The sequence below is a fragment of the Cryptotermes secundus genome, unplaced genomic scaffold, assembly GCF_002891405.2.
Source record: "Cryptotermes secundus unplaced genomic scaffold, Csec_1.0 scaffold741, whole genome shotgun sequence".
Taxonomy (NCBI): Eukaryota; Metazoa; Arthropoda; class Insecta; order Blattodea; family Kalotermitidae; genus Cryptotermes; species Cryptotermes secundus.
In genome coordinates, this window is record NW_019724599.1 from 305965 (window position 1) to 321045 (window position 15081).

The following is a 15081-nucleotide window of genomic DNA, read 5'->3' on the forward strand; positions in this document are numbered from 1 at the left end:
TACCTGATCAGCCACTCGTCAACAGAAAGGAGGTTCAAGCCATAATCCCAAATATGTGCGTCCTATACAATCAATTACCTACAAAGAAATCTTACTTAACTACAAATGCAAATGGTTCTTTATGATGAAGTAATAACTCTGAATAAATCTCTTTGTTCATATGCTTAAGTATGCTCTATGTAACACATAATTTAACTCAAATATGTTGATCCACTCATGTTTATTATTTTCTTCAAACAATTTATTGTGCACTCAAAACATTGGGGAGAAATCAGTATTAAGGTAAAACAGGGTAAGGGAAGATTTTTGTTTATCAAGTCCTGCCCTCCTATGAATTTCTTGCGGATGAGACAGGAAACCTTTATCTCTGTGGCTCAAGTAAAATTTGTTTCTAATATGTTGGGTCTGAAGTTCTCACAGCAATTTTTATTTAAGAGTTCTAGCATCTGCCCTATAATGCTGCACAGCCCAGTAAAATTCAACTGATATTTCACAGGAACACAATGACCCCATCCTCAGGGGTGAAGAGTAAACCAGGCAAGAAGATAGCATGTAGACTTGCTTGGTTTCTTCTCTGACCCTGAAGATGTAGGTGGTATCTGCCTCTGAAACTTTTCTCTTTTTTGTCATTCCTTCTACATCTTTTAGTTCATGTGATGATCACTGTACTTTGGTAGAGACACTGAACATTAAGACAGTATGTACTCCCTAATAAAGGAGTCCTTAAACTACACGTCATTCTTGTAGGTTACCTGGAGTCAGCAGCATGCCATGTTTGTTAAAGTACCTCATAGATAAAACAGGGTATAATGTGGTACACTAAAGTAGGGAACCATGTCTTACATACAACTATCCTACTTCACTCCAGACAACATGATGATGAAAGTATCATTCTGACTGTACCCAGTTAGCAGATCTAGGTGCCTTGACACTGAAGGAAGATACATGTTGGAGGTTTGCCTTTGGCACAGAGGGTATCTTAGTGACTGCAGAGATTTGTGTGAGTATTTCAAGCAATTTTATGCCATAAATGTCTGTATCTCCTTGGGCAAGAGACAATAGAGAGGTGCTAGACAACCCACCACGAAGTAGCACAGCACACCAAATCATTAATTTTCTTCTTTCCTTTATTCTTTTCATACCTTTACCTTCTTCACACCTTACTCGCTTACTGTTTTCCCATTCCTTTTATTTGTCTGTCCTATTGTCATTACTTTCCCTAATTTCCTCCCTCATCCTCAGTTAAAACATTTCCCTAGCCCCAGTGCATTTCTTTCCCTCCTCTCTCCCATCTTCCTTTCCCATCTCTTTCATATGGCCATCATCATCCCTCTGCGCATGTTCTAAAAATGGCACAAGATCGTTTACCTTCCCTCAATCATAGCAATGGCACATTCAGTTTTCCCAGAAGTGTGTCAGGAATGTTAATGCATATGTAAATCTGTCAACTGTCATTTTACTGATATCAGGCTTTCATAGTGATTACTGATTAGTTACTGATGTTAACCCTGTTCTTGGATTGTTGCACCATGTGAATGTGGGCGATGATGCCAACTTTTCTTAAATATATGCTGCCTCCATCTTCAGGGTAGATCCTGAAGGCACATAACAAAATGTCTTATAAAGATAATCACTTTCTGGCAGTATTTCATTTTAACGTTCACTCAAATGGGGCCCCTCATCAAATATGAACAATTCACATTGTGTTTCTCCCAAACTGTTTACAGAGATTTTCTAAATGTTTGCTTTAATAAACTGTCATCAAATATATTCAAATTTCAGCTCATATAAGCTCTAGGTTACCAATCCAGTGTGACCCAGCAGAAATTTCCCATTCCATTCTGGCCATACTTCCATTAACCCTTTAAAGAGTGAATTTCTTCTAAATAATATATAAAAAATCCACTTCAAGAAACACATTACATCTCCACTACAAAGATGACCCAATTAATGCTGTATTGAAAAAAAAACGCTGTTAATTGTGAGAAGTGTATAAAGTACACAGAATGGCAGAACGCAGAGATTTTGTTATGATGAAATACCTGATACATATAGAACTACTGGCCTTTAAAGGATTAATAGTACCAACAGTAAAAAATGTGAAAATGTGCAGGTTTCAAAATCTTATCCTTAAATTACTAAAAGTCATAGAAAAGTCCTAAAACAAACTTGTAACAAATTCCAATGAATATGAACATTTCAATTAAATCTGCATAATCCTGTACATTTAAAACAAGGTACGAGGAACTGGTAGAGACATGTTCTAGTCACATTAGTGAAGACTATGCCCTCAGACTGTGACAATAACATTACAATAATGGTAAGACAATAGGTTCTCATAACATTCACGAATAAGCCATTGAAGAATCTTACATTTCGTTACATCACAGCGGTACTTTATCATCAACATGACCATTTACTGATTGAGGCCAAGGTCTCTAGTCAAAATACCCCCTAACTTTTAATTTTCTATTTATGAGCGATTTAGTTAAACTGACAAAAGAATCTAAGTATGATGATAGAACCATACTCATTTACTGCTAATGAGAACTATAACATCGCTTATCATTAGCAGCCAGTTCCACATGTCTCAAGGTTAAATCTGATAACCCACCAAGGCTGTTTTGTCACATTACGATGCAACAAACAAATCTACTCTTCAAGCAGTACATACAATAAAACCACCAAAAAGTACCAAAATTATAGATGTAACGACGATCACCCGCATTAATAAAAAAAAAACACTGAACACTACAAACTGAGTCTGACAATGAATGAAGGGAACTTTTTTTTTGCGCAGTCCAAGAATAATCACCACAGAGTTAACTAGAGGAGCATAATGAACCTTTGTATTAAAATATAGTGCGTAGTAAAATGATCTGTAGGCCTTACACGATAGGATTGTCAATCGTGCTCTGAGAGTTACAGATGGACGGAGAACAGATACTGCTTAACTGCCTATTTGTGTCACATTTGTCCTTCGTACACATATGAACAGGAATTGAAATTCATCTGAATATGCAGAATTAATTACAGACACAAAATCCTGATTACGCAGAAGCATCCGTTTGACATTAGATACAAGATGCTATAAGGATAAGTTTCCGAAACAAGCATATTATACGAAACTACCTAACATACCTTCGTTTTCGTTACTACATGCGTCGCTAGTTTCACAACTGCAAAATTTCCTTTTCCAATCGTCCGTTCTAATTCGTAATAACCAACTCTCACTAGTCTATCTGCGGTTAAATTTTGATTTCCAGAAGCACCTTTACTCCGAACAGATGCCATTTTCACTTTTCCGTCGACTACTGTCGACTGTCTGCTAGTTGATTGAAGTTATCGCATGAGCGCTAGCTTTCAAGAGCCATTGACCAGCTGACAATCGCATTACGCAGTTCCACATAGCGCTCGATTCGATTTGAACTCAGTCGTACTACTAGCAAAGTATATCTTCTCCATCTTTCAGATTTACGAATGGATGCAACTTGGTTTTCACTTTATATTTTTATTATCATTATTGTTTTTACTTTCTTTTTCACTATCCTTATGCACAATACCGCAGACGCTTGCCGCTAACTAAAATTGTGAACCACAATTTGTCAGTGAAAAAAGAGTACGCAATGTAAATTATAATTATCACGTAGTGTATGCAATGTTGTACTGCGTGAAATGACAGTACTACTTCACTTGCAGTTATTTGTTCTTTTGTTCTTGAATATAGTTTAATACAAAATATATTGACCACGGGTGTATTGTGACAAATCTGGATTTTCTTTCATGTGTGCTCTGCACTGGCGTTATCTATTCCAAATCATAACTGCCTTCAGTGCTGCAGGCGTGAAAGTTTAACATACAATATATTTTCTTCCACCTTCGTTACTTCCAGCTTGAAAGTAAAGTTTTCTTTAAGCTCATTGTTAAATTTACTATTTTTCTTTGGCATATTATCAGTAAAGACACAAATAATATATACCTTTGGGCATGAGGAAAACATGACCATAAATCTGTCTAAAACTACAAAAGTGCACTTATATTTACAAAATAAAACCCACAGCAGTCGAGTACACGCAGATTAGTTGGCTTCGTTCTCTCTGCTAGGAAGCTTAATTATGCTATAAAATACCTGCGAATCGGAATATAATTTTTCCCCCCTGGCACTACAGCCCCAGTGGGCCTAGTCCTACCTCCATGAACTTCTCCGTTCACTTCGGTTTTTCTAGATCTTACACATTCGGTAGGACTCCTTGGGCGGGTGATCAGCTCGTCGCAAGGCCTCTACCTGTACACAAACAAAGAAAAACGAACACACACAAACTAAACATCCATGCCCTGAGTGAGATTCGAACCCACGATCCAGGTTTGAGAGCGAGCGAAGACAGTCCATGCCTTAGACCGCTCGGCTACCGTGACCAGCCGAACATATATTACTAGTGATAATTATAACACGACAAATGAAATTCTGGAATTGCTGCCCTTGCAGGCCCATAATAATGCGAGAGTATTTCAGATGATCACGATTTGAACAAGGAATAGCCGGCTTCAATTGCATGGTATCTCACAAGCACTAAAAAATAATGTTCGTGAATTTATGGTTCATCTCATATGAGATATAATGTCATGTGTTATTAGTAGGCAGGGGTTTGGATTGGTAATTAGATTTATTGAATATTCATAACTCGTAACTATAATATTATCTCAAATCTGTACACTTCACTATTCACTATTGCACTCGCTAATACTCCTCAGGTCGTCTTCATTAGCTACTGCTAGTTACGGTTCAGCTTCCGCGTTCATCAGCCCCTGTCGTCGCTCTTGTCTCTTATTCTGTCCTAGACGTGTACATGCAATGCATACGAAGCTTTAATTCACATGTCCATAAGGTAATAAAAGGTAAATTTGTCCCTGTGCTTAACTAAATAAGCACTAAGACATGAAGACATATGGCGAGCGGATGTATAAACTCAGGTTCTTGACCTAGACACTAGCTAGATTTGAGTGGTCAGCTTCACGCTCCGGCTGTTTACACCCGGAGAAGAAGGCACCTACACCCTTTGGATAGGTTGTTGTGTGGACCCCAGAGCCCATCTGGACCATATGGAGATGTAAAAATTGTTGCTCAGACTCGAACTTCGACGCCTTGATCGTCCAGCCCGTAACCAATCGCTAAACTGACTACGCTATCCCGGCTCCCCTACAATGTACATGAAGATCGTAATTCATAATTGAGCAAATTTTATTTTACGTGCTTCCAGTTAATTTTGAGCTTGCTGGGCAAAAAGTAATACAATCGGTTTTGGGAAATTAGATGTAATGTTATTAGTTACCTCCAAAGTATTTTAATCCCTCACTAACCACTGAGATTATTTCCCTGAAAAAACAGCAAATGGTAATACCAAGGCATTACGTATATGAGATATTTATTTCTAAGGAAACGGTGGCCATCTTCTTTAATAACAATACCTGAGTTTCTAAACACACAGAAGAATGTATAATAACAAAGCATACTGCAGAAATTATTTCAAACGTCACTACATTCCTCCTTCCAGAGGATACAGACGTCTCTGTGTGGAAGTCACATACCTATTGTTGTCGTGTTTATATTAACTGCAATCAGCAGATACAAAATACCAAAACCCGAGGTTCGGAAAACTGGGCGTAAGCGGTCTGATATACTAGGAAAAAGACACATATAGTGTCCCCTTATCCTTCCTCCGGGTCTGTAGGCTGGAGAAAGGAAAGGCATATATGCTAAGGTTCTTGGACCGGTGATATGGAAGCAAGGGTTCGAACCCCGAAAAATTTTGATGCCGTCGCGCGGGATAATGTAATATATTTATTCGCCTCTTCTTATACTTCCTCAGTTTTAAGGATAAGGCCTTCCTTCACGCCTGTTCCAATTCAGTATTTAATTCTGAAACTACATATCTTTTAGAGTGTAAAAGAGTCTCCCAAACTCTTGGTCCGCGAAAAATTTTAAATGGTGTGTGTTCTTTTTTCTGCATTTGTGTACAGGTAGAGGCCTTGCAACGAGATGATCACCCGACCAAGGAGTCCTACCGAATGTCTAAGGTCTAGTAAACCGAAGTGAAACAGAGATTTTCATGTAGGTAAGCCAAGGTGCAAATTGGGGCTGTAGCGCCAAAGGAAAAAAAAAACGGTAGGTTTTGTTAAGTGTAATATGCAGTTGAAGAAAGCAGTCTGGGATTTGGCACCGTGTATATGTGGTGTTAACCGACGTTTCGGAGGAACGTATCGCCTCCATCTTCAGGGTAGAAGAAAAAATATCAGAAATCTGCAAGCGAAGAGACCGTGAGAACCGGTAAAAGCAGACTGTGTGGAAGTATACACAGCTATGATATACACGGTCTCTTCGCTTGCAGATTTCTTATGCTTTTCCTTCTACCCTGAAGATGGAGGCGATACGTTCCTCCGAAACGTCGGTTAACACCACATATACACGGTGCCAAATCCCAGAAGACTGCTTTCTTCATAGTCACCGCCGTGAAAGCCTCAAATCTTCTAATATGCAGTTGTTTCCGTTTTAAGTGTATGTGTCGGTATGTTCATTCGGATTTCTATTGATTTCTTCTAGAAATAAAAAGTATTTCTGTTGCATTGAACAAACTATTCCATATATGGATTCTGTACGAATATTTTCACTTTCCTGTTGACTTCAGCCTAATAAATCTGTAATCGAAAACCTCCCCAAAGATGCGGATGTCAAAGCATGGCCATTAGAGTTTACATGGCCTGGTTTGAATTACAATACGGCTGAGCATGACAAAAGTTACCATAACCCAAGTTAAGAGAGCAATATGAAGGCAGGGAGACGCAGCCCTCTTTGTCCTACTTCCGGATCAATTCATTGACCCTCCTTTGGTCTCTCTTAAGCTCCCCCTGTCGTCTCTTCAACAGTTGCCGACGGTGCTAAAGCGGTCGGTGTCTTCCGGTTTCTGTATTCATACGAAACTGCTGGGCGCATAGCCCATTGTGCTGCGTATTGACGTTTACACAAAGACCTCTAGCTACGTGCTCAGTGCAATTGGTCTTATTTGAAAGGAGAACCACTAGTAATGAGCGGAAGTTTGTAGTAAAGCTGTTTCAGTGATGAATGAGAAACCTAAAGAGTTAACCATTTTAGGGTCTGATAAACCGTGAGCGCCTTACAAACTCCTGAAAACCAGTAATTCACAGTTCCGACCTTCATAACTGAGAGCTAGCGTCCAGTTCCGCAATTCTAAGAATTAAAGTGTGGGAGTCCTAGTTTTCTCAGCCGTCATACCGAATTAATTTTTAATTAAAAATAGTGCAGAAAACGTATCGACCATGATTACTTCTGGGATAAGGGTACAAAAGCAAATATGTATGAAATTTACAGTTCCTTCTCCTCTTTATCACTAGGACTTTGCAAAATATTTTCCATTATATTCATGTTAAGTCGTGCATTTCAGTACGAAAATACTAACTGCAAAACAAATCATCTTTTCCTTCTTATTTTTACTTTATATTTAAAGAAAATGTCTCAAAGCGGCTGCGACACGCCTTTTCGTTTACACCCTGGGCAGCTGCCCCTTTCAGCCTGTCCAAATATAAATATTCGTTTTCAATATCTATTCTGAATTCACATTTTTAGAGGCAGTCCATATACATACATAATCAATATCCTAAGTTTTTTAAGTTATCTCAAGGTCAGTGTAGTAATGGCATATGATATAGCAACTCAGATTATGATCAGGCTAACAATACTAGCTTTCCTGAATTTACTAAACGGGTACGGATTTTAGAAGAACTGTGATTTAGGTAGAAATTTTATCAACATAAAATTTGTTAGATTTAACCCAAAAGATTCACACTGTCGTCATGTTTGAAATTGTTGATTAATAAACAATATTTGACATATAATGGATATACCTATTTACGATTCCTGAAAATTACATACTTTATAGATAAAAAATTACAAACATGTCCAAATATTCGTGTTCATGGGATTATCCAACAAATAAAATATAAGTAATATACGTAGGCGAACTTAAATAATTTCATCCAGCAGAGATAATAACAATAATGACAATAATAAACAGAAGACTGTACTTTCCTCTCAACGGGCTTACGGCTTTCGACAATTTCACCTCTCAAGTGCCTTCCGTCTCCGCTAGAATCATCAGACACCCGTCCCCATACCAAGTAAAAAAGAAGATAGAATTGTTCCTGTGCTTAACTGATTAAGCACTATGATATGAAGACATATGGGTGAGTGGTGGTGAGTGGTCAGCTTCACTCCCCGGTCGCCTTATCCCAGGTAAAGGGTAATAGGCTAGATGAATTCCAGAGCCGGTCTGGACTCTGTGAAGTAGAGACAAATTTCTTGTGTCTGCCGGGAATCGAACCCCAACCGTTCAGCCCGTAGCACTTCTGTATCTTAACTCCTCTCCGCAACAAGTATTCGTAGAATATTATATATATTCATGTCAATTCCACTTCTCTGAATATCCGTTAATCCCACTTCTACGAGTACTGCAAGTACCCTTCTGCACGGAGAGAACACGTGTCATCGCTCTAGGATTCATTTAATTTTTATTTTTGCGAGATAAAACACGATTTTGAGACGTGTGTATGTGTACCTGTGAGTGCGTGTGCATGGTGTGTTTATTTTGAGCAAAAACTTCTAATGTGAAAACCGTTGGAAGTTCGTTAGAAAACCCGGAGTAAATGCTGGATTATGGATAGACAGTAATACGAATAAAATACGGTATCACAACAGCGAAAGAAATATAATCTTGTACTGACGTCACCAAACAACTGCCGTTTATGAATACAATGCGATGAGGAAGTGCTGAATCTAAACATAATTTCAAAGTGGTTCAGCATTGAATGAATCTTTTCGCCATAATTATCGAAGATATTAAAAGAAGATAGTGAGGAACGCAGTCAGGCCGACACTGTAAGTGACTGAGCTAATGCATTTTTAGGCTAGTACTAGTCCCTTCTGAAACACCTGCAGTATAAAAGCGTCGGTCTGTCTGTCCGTCTCTAAGATTTACAAATAAGCCTAGCATGGCCTGAAATTCTGCCAACCCAAGAAGGAATTGTATTTCTACCAAGATGACTAAGGTGTCCGTCCGTAAGTTACCAGGGGACGCAGCCCTTAGTTTGAATTTTTCTTGTCAACGCAAAATGAGACTATGTTTGTTGTTCCGTAGGATCGAATCCCGATGAGGTGGATTCTTTTCAATTTACCCAGTGCTTCCAGCCGCACTATGGCCCTGCGGAGGACTCAGCTTCTAACAGAAATGAGTACCAGTAATATTCCTGGGGAGGTGGTAAAGGGCGGCCGGCGTGTAGGCCTGACAACCTCACCGCCATCTGTGATCCGGTTGTCTACAAAATGTGGGAGCCTGAACAGGCTGTAACAGGCCACGGCCTGTTACAGGGATACCTTTACTTTTTACTACGTAGCACAATATCTCTTCTCCAAGAATAATTAGAATGATCACGTCAAGAAGGGTGAGGCGAGCAGGGCATGTAGCACGAATGGGGGAGACGAGGAATGCGTATAGGATATTGATGGGAAAGCCAGAAGGAAAGAGACCACTGCGAAGACCAGGTGTAGGTGGGTGAACAATATTAAAATGGATCTTAGAGAGATAGGATGGTATGGTACGGATTTGATTGATCTGGCTCAGGATAGAGACCAGTGAAGGGCTCTTGTGAACACGGTAATGAACCTTCGGGTTCCATAAAATGCTGGGAAATTCTTGAGTAGCTGCAGAATTGGCGGCTCCTCCAGAAGGGCTCAGCTCCATGGGTAAGTAAGTAGGCCGCGCAATAGCTCAAGCGGTTAGTTGCTGGCTTCCCACCGCTGCGGCCAGGGTTCGTTCCCGGATCTGGTCAAGTGTGATTTGTGGTGGACAAAGTGGCGCTGGGGCAGGTTTTCTCCGAGTACTTCGGTTTCCCCTGCCAATCTTTGTTACACCAATTGCTTCAGAATCACCTTCAACTATCATCTGGGGCTGGTACAATAGGCCAGAAGTGGCCGCAGTACAAGGGACTTAGTCCCACCCCACTAGCAATAAAAAAAGTAAGTAAGCATAACATAAATCTCTAACTGTGAGCATTAAATAAAAACAGATTTCCCCTTCTTCCATTAATTACAGGCATGGGGGGAACTTTATCTCATGCAATGTTGTGCCCTCGTGTTCGGACGACCATGAGCCGCCACTGACATTACGGGCTTAAGTTTTACAGGACTGGATGTCTGTGAAGGTTCACGAATTCTACCCGGATCTCCTAATTTCAGCCGAAATCAGAGCTCGAATGGACCTCATACTGACGCTGGAAAACATTTTTTCTTTTCAAATTCTTTACCATCGAGCATCGGAGTGACGTGGGTAGTATCCCTGCTTCGTATTCGGGAGGTCCTCAGTTCAGATCTAAACTCTGAGATCACACATTTTGAATGGAAATTCTTTCAATTTCTTCCGTCCGTATTTTATTTGTCATCAGTATAGTACACAAAAATATTAACCAGACCACGAATTAAAATACATTTGCTTGATGTAAGCAATATGTACTTGCAGAATTCAACCGATGAGTGCTTACATGACAGTTTAATTACCAATTTAAAAGAAGAAGTTCTGCGAAGAACTCATGACGCCTAATTTCATTTCTGAATCGCTAGGCTAAGTTCTAAAATTTGTCCCTGTGCTTGGTTAACCACCACGCTATGACAACTTGCGACAGAATATATTGTTAACCTTGGCGGTCAGTGTTCAGCTTCAAGCTGCTGCCTCTCTAACCCCCGGCATAGCCGTCGGTACGTCTATTGTGAGTCTACGGGAGCACGTGGCTGGTTACCATGAAAACGCCAGCGTGTGAATGGAACACATCTGTCAGCTGTCCTGCAGGAGGAGGAAGTGAGGAGTGGGGTTGCTTAGGTGGGGGTGGTGACATGTGCGTTTGTGGCGGAGAAGAAGGGTGGAAAACGGCAGCAAAGCTGTGAAAGAAGAAAAAGAGGAACGAATTGTAGTCCTACTCTCATTCGTAGTTCGATTGGCTTTCGTAATGAACTCTGGCTAGTATGCCATTCTGAAATTCTTACATGAGGTTAAAAGTGTTCGGATATAGCACAGTATTTGTGTCGGTGTGACAGAACATAATCTGGGACTTGCACTGAGGAAGGAACGCAACGCCAGAGAGCTAAGAGGTGAGTCTATTTTTCACATTTGTTTAGGCGCAACAGATTGCAGATCGTTGAAACGATTTTTCATGTTATTCTTTAAAGCACAGTGATCATTCCAAATAAATACATACCACCTGCTTTCCCGTTCAAAATTCTGCCTTTTTTCCGCCCACGTATGTTTCAAATAATTTTTGCAATAAAGAGCGATCATTTCTCTAAACACCATTCACCATTTAGTCTTTGAAATGGAGACCCAATGTTTTTTCTGTGAGGGGAGGACGACATACTTAATTTTATCTAGATAAACTCCATGCTTCAAAGGTTGACTGTGCCGTAGCTCAGGTTGTTAAGCGCTGATTTCTCACCGCAGGGCATCTTGATTAATATTGGGTAGGTTCTTGTGAGGCTTCGGGTGGACGTAGTAGTGTTAGTGCAGGGTTTTCTCTGAGTTTGTTATCTCCGCTCACCTCTCTTCTGTTCTGTCTTTAATAGAAATGTAAATTTCTGAGGCTAGAAACATTGTCAAAATGTTTCTTAACGCTATTAAGAAAGTTTGAGACACTGTCAGATTCTAGCCGCTAGACTTCAGATATTAATGTGTGATTTGTTGCGAAGAAGGCCAGTGTTTTGTTATATGGTAACGACTGCTGAGGTACCTGCAGCTACAGGTTACACATATGTGACTCTCCACGGAAATGCCGGGACAGTGTCACTCTTCTTAACTTTCTATAATAAGTCAACATAGAAAATAAATCCCTTTATATATTTTTATATTCCCTTTCTTTGCAACCATTAATGATAAAAACAGCAAATATAAGGCCGATATATATTGTGAAATATACATCCTTTTCTAATCAGAGACTGTAAACAGCGGCCATTGCTAGGTAACGCTCACATTATGCATGCACACAACAATAGAATAACGGGGTTATGCAACCTGTTTCTAAGTAACGGCTCGGTAAACACGTTCCTGGGGGAACGAACAGGTACGCAACAATAGAATTACGGTGTTTCCTATTGGGTCTGCCCCAGGCTATATAGCGAGAACCCCAAGCCGGTTGAGAAAAAATGAAACAGTAAAATATGGTCGCGAGTCTCAAGGGACTCGGACCCGAGAAAGAATGCGCTGGCAAGGGCCAGCAGCGTACGCAAAAGACACCGTCTTCTCGTCAGAGAGGGCGCCCCACAGAAACAAGCCCGTAACTGTCAAACGGTAATAATTATTATCTGGTCATGAGCCCCATATGGGGCTCGACGCCAAGACTTACTGACTGACTGACCGTCAGTCGCAATGTGACTTTGACTTTTGGTTGAGAAAATTCAGTTGAGGGTTGGCAGTTTAGTCGAGCTCTGCAAGGGAGGCTGAGAAGAGATGGCGCTATAGTTAAGTTGACAGCTGACAAAAGTTCAGGTGCAAGATATTTGCCGAAGAGTAACGATGTGTGAGCGGGAAGCTGAAGAATCTCCACCGTTAGAAACCGTTATTAGAGAACGGCTGTTGAAGAGACAGCAGGCTGGAAAAAGGCTTAGAGGGTGCTGTGATGATTTGTAACTTGTGTAGATTAGCGATAGCACAATAATTACTTGTAGTTCCGAGTGGTGTGTATAAATGGTCAATAAATCCATTCATCAATACATGCCCCGTCTATAGTCACACCCCTAAATTGTAACTATATATATCTAGTTTGTTTAACGATATCCTCAGTAACTCAAGATAGTGGATGTCCTGACCAAGATTTGAATCTGGAACATTCGGAACACAAGACATAATCGTTACCGCTTGATTCACCTTGCTCATGGGTTTGCTTGTATAAGGGATGACAGTAGGAGTTATCAAACATTTCTGATCATTCGTAGCAGTAAATCTCAGGTCTAGCATCTCACGCGACGACACCAACACAACGTCTTCTCAGTCAGTAGAAAGTTTCTGCAGGAATCAAAATATGCAGAGATCAAACCTAAATGTAAGTCAACGTTTGCCAGATTCATTCAGTTTGGGCTACAGACTTCTGAAATAAAGTTACTATAATTGTACGATGTCTGATGGCAGATTTACCACGTTCTTTATCAATAACGAATGGGTTATCTGTCCCTGTTACTGAAGAAACTCTTGTTTCCGTCATATTTTGAGAGCTATACAAACCGTATCCATTTCATGAAATCAGTGGTTTATAAGAGGGTGCATGTGAAGATTACTCTTTTCTGGAATATAAGGCCGTATAGTATGACACCCGTAGAAAAGTATGGACAAATTTACCTTGAAAATGGAGATAGCAGGTTCCTCCGAAATATCCGTACTTCTCTACCAGACTACAAGGAGTCGCATCTCAGGAAACAGTAATCTATACTCATTTCATCTGTAAGACACCTTCCTGAATGTTTCACAATTAAATTAGCATTATATTCTGTAAGTAAAGATCTGTTTTTATTATTATTATTATTATTATTATTATTATTATTTTACTGCAATTGGGTTTTAACCCGGTCGCAGTAGTATAACAAAGGGCAACAGACAAGTAATTACAAAAAGTAACAACACGTTCAAACAATACACAAAAAACAACAAGGACTGAATGCGACTTTATAAACATCACGAATCAAAACAACCCACAAGATAATGTACAATGTTGTGTTTGCTTGTAAATATCTTTCTGGGTGAAATTGTTGAATTTTAGAAGGGCTCCAAATTTGACATGGAGTACACCTGTTGTCACCGGTAGAAGCCGATAATTTTATTGGCGCCAGAAGTTCACTATCGCCGCTATATTGTGTGCATGAACTCATTTTTTTCAGTTTAAGCTATATGCTTCCTACAACCTCTTTATCACAACCGTCACAACACCACAAATATTGAGGTCAGTGCCTAGTTTCGGCTCTGCTACGTGTTTTGGCTATTAATAGCCATCATCAGGCAAATACATGTTTAACATATATACACCACTGAACCGCAGTACTAGTAGAATTGGATACAATAGTATTAATTATATAAAACACTTGACGTAAAATAATAAATCAGATTATATAAAACATAAGTTATAGAATAAAACAGGAATAAAATTCTTAGATTGATGTTTTATATCATCGAATCAGTCGTTGGTTTTGTAATTTCGTTGCGTTCCCACGGACAAATTGGAATATTCTATATTTTTTGTGTATACAAAATTGTATAGGAGGCTCGTGATGTAGATGTAGTAAATTAATGTTAACAACAGTCGTTGTTTACATTCCCTACAGAACGGACAATACTTTGTAAGATGAGGCACCGACTAAACAATTAACATTAATTTGCCTAATAATTACCCTACGCATGGAGTCAGAAGTTTGTTGTATTCTCGTATGTGACATCGTGTATTCTCGTAGATATTCACCAGCGTTTTGGAGGAAACTGCTGCGTCCTTCATCATGGTTTCCTGAATACGGGTGTAGCAGGTTTCTCTGAGATATTGGTTATATCTGACCACAAGGCGCCACCTCCCAAAAACCCTTCACATTAACTGCCATCAAAACCTGAAAATTCTCATCAAATTTTAGGCGCGTTCGCAACACCGAGGAGGGCTTAACTTAAGTTCGCTCAGTCCGACCGTCCGTCCGTCTGTACGCATGAACAACTCGAGAACAGCTGGACGAATGTTCATGAAATATTACTTGTACATCGGAGAACTATACAGAAAAAAGTCGAGCCTTTTCAGTTTATATTTGCATCAGGCAAGTTTAACAATGACTTTACATGGGTTTCCCTTGCATATGTTACTAAATATTTAACGGAGGAAAAAATGACTGCAATGAAACTTGAGAGAAACATAAAATACATTTCGTGTCCGCTACACTATTTTCATGACAGTTACAAAAAAGAGGGACATGTTAGAATTGTCATATTCAGCAATCGACCATTTTAA

General features: G+C 39.7%; 1 protein-coding gene across 3 annotated transcripts in view; it reads right to left on the minus strand.

Moving 5' to 3' along the window:
• The window catches only part of LOC111862420 (serine/threonine-protein kinase SIK3), a 124276-nt gene extending 120960 nt beyond the window's left edge, over positions 1 to 3316 (minus strand). For 2 of the 3 annotated variants that reach the window (XM_023847801.2, XM_023847800.2), the window contains exon 1: positions 3142 to 3316. In XM_023847801.2, the coding sequence (XP_023703569.1) occupies positions 3142 to 3294 (153 nt within the window). In that variant the 5' untranslated portion in view covers positions 3295 to 3316. The remainder of the gene's footprint in view (positions 1 to 3141) is intronic. The other variant, XM_033750654.1, reaches the window with a different exon arrangement.
• Positions 3317 to 15081: the final 11765 nt, after the last annotated feature.